General features: G+C 28.6%; 1 protein-coding gene across 1 annotated transcript; it reads right to left on the reverse strand.

Moving 5' to 3' along the window:
• Positions 1-9,227: 9,227 nt before the first annotated feature.
• Positions 9,228-10,881, reverse strand: LOC114187030 (cyclin-dependent protein kinase inhibitor SMR9-like). Its single transcript, XM_028075134.1, has one exon. The coding sequence runs from the start codon at positions 10,232-10,234 to the stop codon at positions 9,776-9,778; it is 459 nt and encodes a 152-aa protein (XP_027930935.1). The 5' UTR covers positions 10,235-10,881; the 3' UTR covers positions 9,228-9,775.
• Positions 10,882-11,694: the final 813 nt, after the last annotated feature.

Consider the following 11,694-nt stretch of genomic DNA (forward strand, 5'->3'; position numbering starts at 1 on the left):
ACTAATTATTTTTGGTTGGTAAACTTTGTCATCAGGATTTTGTTGTAATGAAACACTCAATCAAAACAACATGTTGAAATTCCACTCGGACATTGTTTTTTCTAATATTAATTTTTAATTTTTAAATATATATTGGTAAGTGTCTAGATTACTTAATTTGACATATGCTTTTGACACATAATACACATGAAATTTATACATTCTTTAGTAAATTATATCCCTTAAGCTTAGAAACACAAAAATATGGTCAAAAGAATTAATTACTTGTGAATTTTAATGAATGTTTTTATGAAAATGCAATACTTTTGCAAAAGATAAAAGGACTAGTGTAGCTGAGTGTCAGGATTAGTGTTGAGTGTTAGAAGGTAGAACACCAAGATGAGGAGTTGAGTCCAGAGAAAACACTTATAGAGAAGAAATGTCAACATTGAGTGTTAAAGCAGAGGATTGAGCCTTAAGAAAACCTCTACAGCTAACCGCTGAAAGTTGGTGCTGAGCACCAATTTTATTCTTATATAAACATACACTAGAAGAAAACTATTAAATAGTGACCATTTTTACGACCAAAAAATATGTTTAGAAACCAATTTAGTATCCAATTTCGTAATTAGAGTCTAATTTAGAGACCAATTCTTTTGGTATTCAAAACCTAGGTAGTTAATATTAGTGACCAATTTATAAATCAATTCATAATAGAAACTATTTTAGTTACAAATTTATAGACCAATTATAATTTTTTGAAACTATTTTAGTTACCAATAATTTTTAGTTAATAAATTGGTATTTAAAATGGTTACTACAGTGACTAATTATTTTTTGTCACTATAAAGCTATTTTGATTCAGAAGAGAACTTTTTGAGAAAGAATGTACAGAGGAGCGTTAGGGAGTTGAAGAAGGACACTTGGATCAATTGGAAAAAAAGATTGAAGTTCAATCTTTTTCTCCCAAACTCCATTTAGTTGTAAAAAGAGAATTTATCATCACCATGAGTTTTCTCTTGTATTGAGATTGAATGAAACATTTCCTATTTCTTTGTACTTCTTTTGATTTACATATATACATAAGCTTTTATTTAGTGTTAATGATTTGGTTTTTCTATTACATGTGTGGATTAATTGATCACTCATATTCTTTAACTGATTTAGATTAGGTTTGGAAAACTAATCCTATATCTGAGATTGAATGATAAGTGTCAAGAATAAGTAAATTTTTCATTTGAAATTGACACTTATCATGCATCAAATGGTTCTATTTATGTATAAAAAAAACATGCTTAGCTTAAGATATAGAATGATGTAGTGAGAATTGGATTTTTATGAATTATAATGATATTTTCTTGTTTTGAAATGAATATGAGAGAAAATATCAAGGATACAGTTGATCCACAATCACTTGCATTGAGTCATGGAAGTAGAAAAGACAGGACAACATATTTTGACTTTCTGGCTGACCACAACAAATGGAGCTGAGCCTCATGAGGAAACCTTCTTTGCAAGGAAATCTGGAGGAGAAATCCATGAGGCTGAGCAGCCAAGAAAATCCTCCCAAGAGGGAAAGGTCAAGTGCTAAGCACCAGAATAAGGGGCTGAGCTGAGAAGTAAACCCACTTGTGAAGAAACCCTTGTGGCTAAGTACCAAAAGTTAGGCTGAGCACTGCTAAAAAATTCCTATAAATAAAGACCTTATGTCTTCATTCTAAGCATCAAGTGGAGAGTTAGAAATGTAACAGTAGGACATAATAAGGTTTGTGAGGCTCGAGTGAGATGTTCTTAGTGTAAATCTTATGTGTAGATGTTGTTGGAAGTACATTGTAATATTCTATTAGTAGTTGAACTCCCTCGTGTCCAGGTTTGATGTAATCAATTTTGATTCTTTTCACTTCTACTTCTTGGGTATCTATCTTTGCTTTCATTCAATTATTTGTGATTGGATTTATGCTTAATGATGACTTGATCACTCATTTATTTAATTGGTTTAGATTGAGTTGAAAAATTGGTCTCCAATCAATTCATCATACATGTACTAGTGCTTTCGTGGTACCTAGAGGGGATGCTGGATGAAAGAGTCTTGCACATTAAATCAATGATTCATTCCACAAGAAGTTGAGGAATCACATTGGGTTTGAAGTCCTTAGGTTCTAGTGATTCAGGGATGAACCTAGATTTATAGAGAAAGAGTACTCCCATTGAATGATTTGCATAATAAGTAATCAAGATGAAGTGGTGTAGTAGAAGAAGATAAGATGAAATCAAGTCATAGTTCCTACTCCACTTAACCTAATTACTACTATCTATTTTTACATGCACTCTCTATTCAAATAAAAAAAACTCAAAAACTAACTCTCAATATATTTGTTAAATCCTTATGAATATGACACTTGCTGATATTACTATACACCAGTGCACTTATTGAGAAATGGTTGTTAAAAATTAACAAGTAACTTTAACTTCAGCTTTAAAACTCATATTTCTAACTTTAATTAAAAATATACTTGTTTTAAATTCATAAAAAAGTCAGATTAAAATTCTCTAAATGTTCCTACTAGTATTTATGAATAACACTTTTTCTTATAAACAGATGATGTAATTGATCGAACAATACCTTCAATTATTTATTTATGTCTTGAACAAATGGTGAAATAATTATTCTAACTGATGATATAAGATTATGACATAATGCTAACATATAACATTTAAAAAATACATTAACATATATAAAATAAATGTGATTTATCTATTCTTTGTGCACATGCATGCATGTTTTTGAGAAAATAGTTTTGCATGGGGATGCAGAAGTGGATGAAGAAAAGAATAGAAGATGTGAGTGTATATGATGATGCATGCATGGCCAACAGAAAGGGACCACAGCAGTGTGAAGAAAAGAAAGTGGTAGCACAAAGAAAAGTGGAAGAACACCAATATCTATAATGACTGCAAAATTTCCTTCACAGTTATATATGTTCCACATTTCATATGAAAAAGATTTCAATATTCAAAGTTATAGCTATATATGTAGATGCTTTAGCCACTGAGTCTCATATCTCACCATCATCATCATCTCTGTGTAGTGTATCAGTTCTTTGACACATGGCTGACCTTTAAAACTCACTTTATAATGAAAAGCTTTTCTTTGGCACTGCTCTTCCTACTTAGTTAGCTTCATATCATCACCTTTTATTCCACCAAGGGATATGATATACTATTTTACTCATTTTCGTCTAGGATTTGGAAATGATTGCCCCACATTATTATAATTTTGGATAACTATTTTAATTCAATTACTTTCAGATAATTTAATACAAATTAAGTAATGGTTTGTGATTCCAAACAAACTCATCTAGCTAATCAAAATTTTCTATTGTTAGAACTTCTTTCATAGTTTTTTTTAGTACATAAGAAAAATATGAATTTAAATTGTTTTTTTTACTCTTAAGTAATTTGAAATTATTTGATGAATTTAAAAGGAACAAGGGTTTGTTTTAAGAATCTCATTTTTCATTTCCACAAATAGCATCAATATTTTAACATCAAATTTGTTAACATAATTAGAAATCAATCACCACATCTGAGATATTATCTGTTTTGAAGTTTTTAACTTCTTCCACATGTTATCTTTAAAAGACATATCAAATGGTTTAAATATGTATTTAAATTGCCTTTAATCTCAACTCATAAATGATGTGTGACTATCACATATACAAAATAAATAACCAACCAAAAATAAGGAAATAAAATGTTAAAGATAAAGTTAAATAAGTATTTAGTTCCATAATAAATACTACTTATGCCAAGAAAAACCGAATTTATTGACAGACAAAATCTGTCGGCGACAAGAAAAAATTGTTGGTAAAGTAAAACTATGATGACTTATCGATTGTCCAAGTTCTGTCGGTAAAATGTTCGTCAATAAATTTTACCAACGAATAAAAAAAATGTTCGTAATAATCGACGACTGAAAATCCATCATTAAATATTTTTTTCTATAATTATCGATGATTTTTTTTGTTGGTAAAATTTATTGATAAATATCACATCTATCATCGTCATTGTTGTAGCTACCACCTTTGCCTCCTTCTCCTCTTCTTTCTCCTCTTTCTCATCCTCTATGTTTTCCTTTTCCTCTTTCTTCTCTTTTTCCTCCTCCTCTTCTACCATTACTACTATGGTCATTGATGTCATTGTCACCGCCATAACTAATGAGGCCACCTATTTCTCCTCTCCCCCTTGGTCTTTCTTCTCTTTCTCTTCTCACTTATCTCCATTTAATTCATAATGAATATTTTGTCAAATTTGACACCTACTTTATTAAAGGTTTACAAATGGAATTACTAAAGGATTTACCGACGCATTTTCAAAAATATAATTACCAACAAATTTTCAAAAAATAAAAATAAAATTACGAATGGATTTAAAAAAATTCATTTTCTACATATTTACCAACAAATTTTATCATAACATTGTTAAAATTATAAAATGGAAACTTTAACATTTATTTTACTAACAAGATTTACCGATAAATATTTAATAAAAAACTTGAATTATTAACAGATTTTATGAAAGATCTATTATCGATGAATATTTTTGTTGGTATTTAAAATCCTAAAAAGCATCAGTAAAATTTGTCAATAAATTTTGTTTTGTTGATGATTTTTTTTTCCATCAGTAAATACAATTTTTTTTATTAAAAGCTAATTTAATTAGTTTGACCACATATATTACGGTGTTAAAAAAAGTGTATAATAATATTATTATTTCTAAATCTTAGAGTGAGGCTAGATACACAATACTTCCATATCAATTAAATAACTTAGTGCAATTTACCTTCTGTGAATTAAACCAAGCAGATTCATTTTAACAAAGTCGTGTTATTAGAAAACCATCATGTAAGTTGACACTCATTTTTGCTTCAGAACTTTCAAAGAAGCTACTGAATTCCATAATCCCATTTTTCTTTTTTTTTTTCAGCCTTAACTATAATTTCTAATTAAAGCTTAAATATCTTTGCATTCATTTCGAGTTTCTTTTTTTTAATACATAGATAAGGGTTTCTTGTAGCTACTTCTTAAAATAATATTAAAAAAAAATGCTATTTGATTAACATAGAAAAATTCTAATGGTTCCTGTGTTCTTTTACCATATCAAGACGTTTTAATATTTTTTTTTTATTTCTATTTCATCCATAATAAAATGGATTATCTGGCTATTAAAATAGTTTAACTGTTAAAAAATATCATTATATATATATATATATATATATATATATATATATATATATGTGTGTGTGTGCAAATAATAATTAAATAGTGATAATGTTATATACATCTATATCAAGAGATGTTTCAGAGATTAAACTTGTGTAACAAATTTCTATCCCCAAAAATTTAAATACTCCAGCAGCAAGATTCTATTTGAATTTTGGAATATGACATTGAATATTTATGTGTGAGGTGAATGATGAAGATCATTGAAAGTGAGATTCAACTTTGTTATATTGGTCCAATTTGTATTCTTTGAATTAAAAGGAACTGAAAAACAAAATATTCAAACTTTTAAATAGGAATTTATTCTTCAGCCACTTTTTCTTTTTTTTCAACTAATCGAATTCATAGATTCAAATGTAATATTCAATTTTGGCTTGTCTTTCGGGAAAAAGACAAAAGCGCGTATTTTTATACATAACATCGGCTACGAATATTGAAAAAACAAATGCTACGACAAATGCATGCCATCACAAAAAGATATTCTTTTTTTGTTTAATTAGAATTCTTTTTCTTATAATTTCATACGATAAAATTAATTCTGATAACTTTAAAATTAATTTTACATTAAAAAATCGAATAATTTGAAGAAATTTATAGTTTTTATTTTACATTTTAACCTCAGATATAAATTGTTTTAAGTCTAGCCTTTCCTGAGATTTTCTTTTATTTATTTATATACACAGACATTATTATAATTTGGTACATCACTTACTAGATAGGTCCTAATTTTAAGGATTTAGTTTTAGAAATATTGACTTTAAATAAAAAAGCTATAATAAGTTGTCTCAAACTATTATTTTAATCCATGCGAATAATTTCGATGATAGAGTTACAATATATACAATATTAAATTTCGGTGATGATGAGAAGTTTGAGAAAAGTTTATTGCGTTGTCATCAAACATATGTTAGGTCCAAAAATATAAATTAACATATATGTTGAAGTCATATATGAATATACCTTGAACTTATCTTCATTTATGCGACCAAGATTTGTATACCTAAGATTCTAAAATGAATTAGAGGTCAGACTCTAGTAAAGAATGTTTAATACAAGCTTTCAAGAAGGAATTGGTTAATGGTAAACTTATAATATATATATATATATATATATATATATATATATATATATATATATATATATATATATATATATATATATATATATATATATATATATATAAGTTTGTAAGCTTTTTTATAAATTTTTTGTAGTGATTTACTAAAATTGTTTTATTATAATATTTTTTTAATGTCAGATAGTTTAATATAAAGGAAATAGTGTTTAATTTATATAAAAATATAAATTATTTGTACTTTAAAGATTTTTTTTTGGAAAATAAATTTTATTTTATATTAAATTATTTTTGTCTACATTTTAAAGGCAAATATAAAAGGAGCATATATTGCTGAAAATACTGATTTCATACAAAATTTTATTGTTAACATTTTTTATTTTGAAACATCTCTTAATTAAAAAAAGAAGGATGATATTTCAAATACTGAAATAGATTTTAAAGTAAATTAACATATAAAAGAAATAAGATAAGAGACTGCAATAATTTTATAAGAGAGAATTAGAAAAATAAATAAATAAACCCACATGCACTTTTTGTGCAAATGGGTGAAAGATATATGGATTTTTTGTTTTTACTATTTTTTTCTAGGTCCTCAGTAAAAACACTCTGGCTAAAAATAATTAATATCTTTTAAATTTTATAAAAGTGTATGATTATTTATAATATTAAAGGAATTTTGACTTAATTATTATAAATGTAATTTTATTTTATTTAAAGACAAAAATATCATAAATAATATATAACTCTAATTAATAAGTATTTGATGCACACATTTATTAAAAATTAAAAAATAATTAAATAATTAAATAACTATATTTTAATATTGTTAAAAATTAAAATATAATCAAATGTAAAAGAATTAATTTGAAAGAATGACAAAATATATTATTGAAAAAGGGAAAAAATTTTCACATAGGCGATATTTTCATGTTGAAATAATTTGAAAAAAGACTATAAATTTCATTTCTTTTTTCAAGAATGAAATACTTTCAAATGTTTCAAGCTTCCACTAAAAAATGACTCTTTAAGTGTCATGGAGAGATTTTTTGCTTGCATTCTGGTAGAGATCATAGAAATTCTAAAATGTTTAATTTAAGTAAGATATATTGTTTAGAAATTTTAAATGACATTTTTTTCTTTATAAAATTTGTTATAAAATTTGTTATTATTTAAAATAATAAAATTAATTATTTTAGTTTTTAATGTAAAAATATAACATCAAATATCATTAAATATATCGGTGTTTCTGAGGATACCGCGGTGAGCATTTTCTTTTAATTGATTATGTAGTTCATTTTCAAATAATAATAAAAATAAATAATAATAAAAATAATATTATCAATATAAATAAAAATATATTAGTAATCATAAAATTTTAAAATTAAATAATCTCGATAAAATATTTTTATTTTTAGTTTTTACTTCTATTAAATTAAATAAATCTCTAAATTTATTCTATTTCATATATGTTTCTTCTCAATCTAATTATCTCTATTCTGACTTTTTTTTTCTATTTCAATTATCTTCATTCCCTTTACTTCTTTTCTACTACATAAATCATTAAAAAAAAATTTTTTTTCCTCAAAGAATGTTACTGTGTTAATATTTACAATGGTAACTTAAATACTTATTGTTATATTCTTAAAAGACATTATTTATTAACTATGTTTCTCTAAGTTAATATTTTCTATACATATGTATATCTTCAGTTAAGTAAATAAACAGAATATACTATTATCAATATGTAGAGAGGAATAGTGTACATCCGTGTGTAGAGTATAATTGCTCTCAAAGTTATTACTGAGAACTATGATGAAGCAGAAAAAGTCTAAAAGTATGGAAAAAAAAATGATGAGAAATTTCTTGAGATTCTCTAACATGACAATGACACACCCGCACGAGAGTCTTTCATTGGATTCTCTTCTAAATGCTGGCATATCCACAGACACACAAAACCACACATCTTAATAAAAATCATTTCATTTCCACCTTCTCAGTCACCATTTAGCCACTCCTCTGTAAGAAAACCACATCATTTGTTAATACAAAACCTGCATTATTAACTATTATTAACTATCATAATACATATTAAGACAAGTATTTGTCAAGTATAATCCTGATTAAAATATCTGCGTATATTACTGTGTCACGTGAGATGTTGATTTTTTCATGAATAAACAATGAAACTGTACACCAAATACGTCCACCTCGAGCCTTCATGAACTTCCAACTTGGACAGAAAGGGCTAAAACTGTCATGACAGAACCTATGCAGCCTATGTCTTCACTGCTTCCACTTAAAAATTGTCTCGAGGCAAAATTGCAAAATGATTTTAAAAGATTTGTGTTTTGTAGTCATGTAGAATCCCTATGACTTCATGTGATCCAAATAAGGAGTAACAATGTAACATAGTTATTTTTTAAGAAAACAAAACAACATAGTTAGAAAAGGGTCGTCTGTGAAAAATGAGTTTTGTTTGTGAGGAAGAGATGGTGACACATACAGTATCATTAATTTCATGTATCATGTGGTGGACCCTTGGTTTGACTATGGTATACACTATTTTAGCCTAATTTAATCAAATGTTGAAGACAAACTATAGTGCTACTGTATAATGATTAGTGGGGTTTAGTCTTACCAACTACAGATTAAAAATCAAACACTTAATTACAAAGAGTGGCTAATCATGATATCAGGTATTGAAGATGATGTTTGATTTGATTTGAATTTGTTATTATACCAATTTGCGTGTATTCATCTGCAGAGTACAGAGTAGTACTACTACTTCTGAAATTATTTATTTCTGTAATGCAGAAAATGGATTGGTAACAATTTACCTACCTTATTGTCGCCATGAATGTATCATAGAAAACAAAAGGGTACCAAAATTAACTGTGAAAGTAGAAGTATCATTGCCAACAAGTGATGCAGTATGAGAAGCAGAGGGAGAAGAAAACAGAGGGATTTTTCATACAAAAGGAAAGTGTATGACTTTACTTTCTCTAATCGACAGCTGAAGCTTTGTTGAGTTGCAAGCTTGAACACTCACACACCTTAAACCAAACCCATTACATTTGCACTCAGCACACACTTGAAGGTCAGAACATGTCTTCTATAAGAGGGAAAAGAAAAAAAAAATGAAAGTAAGCTAAAAATCTAAATTTAGTTGGGGAACCACCCAAGCTAAATTTAGTGACTGCAAACCCTACAAATTGTTAAAATTAGCAGAAATTGAAGAAAGGGGGAAGTGGTAACTATTTCTAAGATGAACACACGAAAATCTAAAGTTCTCAAAAGCATACCTCTGTCATTTGCTAGAGGTACACACAGGAAGAGAAAATATACTAAAACCACTTCAAAAGTCCATCTTCTAAAGTGTGATGATCTTATTACTATAACACATGTATCTTTCTCAATCATCTATTAACACACAAAATCAAACTGAGACATCTCGAAGTGCCACTAAGAAAAAGTGCTCCAAGTCAGGTGGTACAAAGAATGAAAGTGGAGACCTTCGCAAAGAGCAATTGGAAAGAACCCTTGGCTTCTTTGGTGCTGGAGGGCATGTTGAAATCTCAGGAATCCTAAACTTCTGACCCTTTGGTGTGGAGCATGGACTTAAGGACACATCAATGACCTCAGAAGAACCTTGCATGTCCACTTCCTTTGAGGAGTCTTGTGAGCTTATGGAGGAGCAGCTGGAGGGTAAAACAGTGGGAACAAGTTCAGTCTCTTGCTTTTTGTTGCTCTTTGTGTGCTGCTGCTTCTTCTTCTTTAACTGTACTGTTCTTCTTTGCTGTCTTGTTCTCCTTGTTGTTGTTGTGGTGGTGGTGTTTGTCTTTGAGGCTGTCCTTGTTGATGTTGCTGCAGTTGTTGTCCTTCCAGAAGGTGCCATTTTCTTGAGACAAAGGAGGGAAAAGCTTATTCTGGAGGGGTTTGGTTTAAAAGAAGTGGTAAAGTCTGGTATAAACTGGCATGTACAAAAGCTGGCAACTACAAGATATTGAACCTTTACCAGGGCAGGCACCAGAGCAGGGTCACAAAAACAAACACTTGGAAGGCACAAACTTATCCTACAGGAGAAGAGAAGTTTGAAATGATAATTTTTGACTCAAAAGTTGGGAGGGAGAGTGAGAGAGGATTTGGTTTTGTGGAGAAGTTTGGTAATGATGATTCAAGTGGGAACTATCTCTCCTTCACCCCTTCTGTATATATATAACTGACACCACTATCACACTGAAATAGCCAAACTCAAGAGAGTGGAGCAAGGAATCTTCAAGACAAGGTTTCTTAAAAGGTACATCAAGCACTTTTTAAACACCCATTTTGGCATTCTGAAGAGGTATGCTACAGTTTTTACACAAACCTAAGTTTCCAACCAAATCATAATTACACTCTTGCAGTAATTAATGACATAACTCAAGAAACCCCAAATTACATTAACATAAGAAGACAAAACCTATGAGAATAGAAAAGAAAAGACCTAGCAGCACTTCAGAAGAGATTACAGGCTCAAATTTTAACTCTTTTTGGAGAAGAAAAAAGCGAGGATTTTGATTTTTGATTTTTACATTTGTGACAAGCTTATTTGGGTTTGTTTATCTTAAATGTTGGAATTATGACGGGCAGCGGGCAGGGCTGCCCGTAGCAGTCAAAGAGAGAGTTAGAGAGGGAGAGAGGCACATTCAAATTTTGGGGACCCTATTGAAACTTTATTGATGGACATGTCTTCACTTGAATTTCTGGGATTTCATCAATTACCAAAAGTGTTAAAGGCTTAGTAATTAAACCAAAGAATCTTCTTTTCTTTTCAGTTTTTTGTTTTTGTTTAATCACATAGGATTTTTTAGAACTTAGCTACCATTCAAATGCACTGTGCATGGCTACCTTACATTCAAATTCGGGTACTAGGTAAGTAGGATCTACCCAAATTCATCATCCATCAAATCTTTACCACTTTATTTGTTTATTTAATAATAATAATAATGTCGCCAAAAAAGGAAACCTTTTTACAATAATGTCACTATAGTAGCCACAACTTGAGGCTATTTCATGTGTAACTCTCTGCATTTTTTCTTGGTATATTCCCTCCATTCAAAGCACGAAAAATTCCTCTTTAATTGCGTAAATTGTAATAATATTTTTTACATATTTGAACTAATGGGTTTGAAGATGATCATTAATTAGTAAGCATAGCTTCTAATTTCTTGAAGTTGTAGTTTATTGATCTTAGTACATTGTGGTTCGTAGATGGAGGAGAAGGTGCCCGTTGCCCGAGGAACAACAGTTAATAGTTAAGATTCTCATATGGTGTGATTCAGACATTAAAATATTTATGTTATTATTTCTAAGCAT

This window comes from Vigna unguiculata, chromosome 6, assembly GCF_004118075.2.
Source record: "Vigna unguiculata cultivar IT97K-499-35 chromosome 6, ASM411807v1, whole genome shotgun sequence".
Classification (NCBI taxonomy): Eukaryota; Viridiplantae; Streptophyta; class Magnoliopsida; order Fabales; family Fabaceae; genus Vigna; species Vigna unguiculata.

Bases quoted from the DNA above. Each gene is read 5' to 3' on its own strand.
- LOC114187030 (XM_028075134.1), bottom strand. From the start codon at position 10,234: ATGGCACCTTCTGGAAGGACAACAACTGCAGCAACATCAACAAGGACA.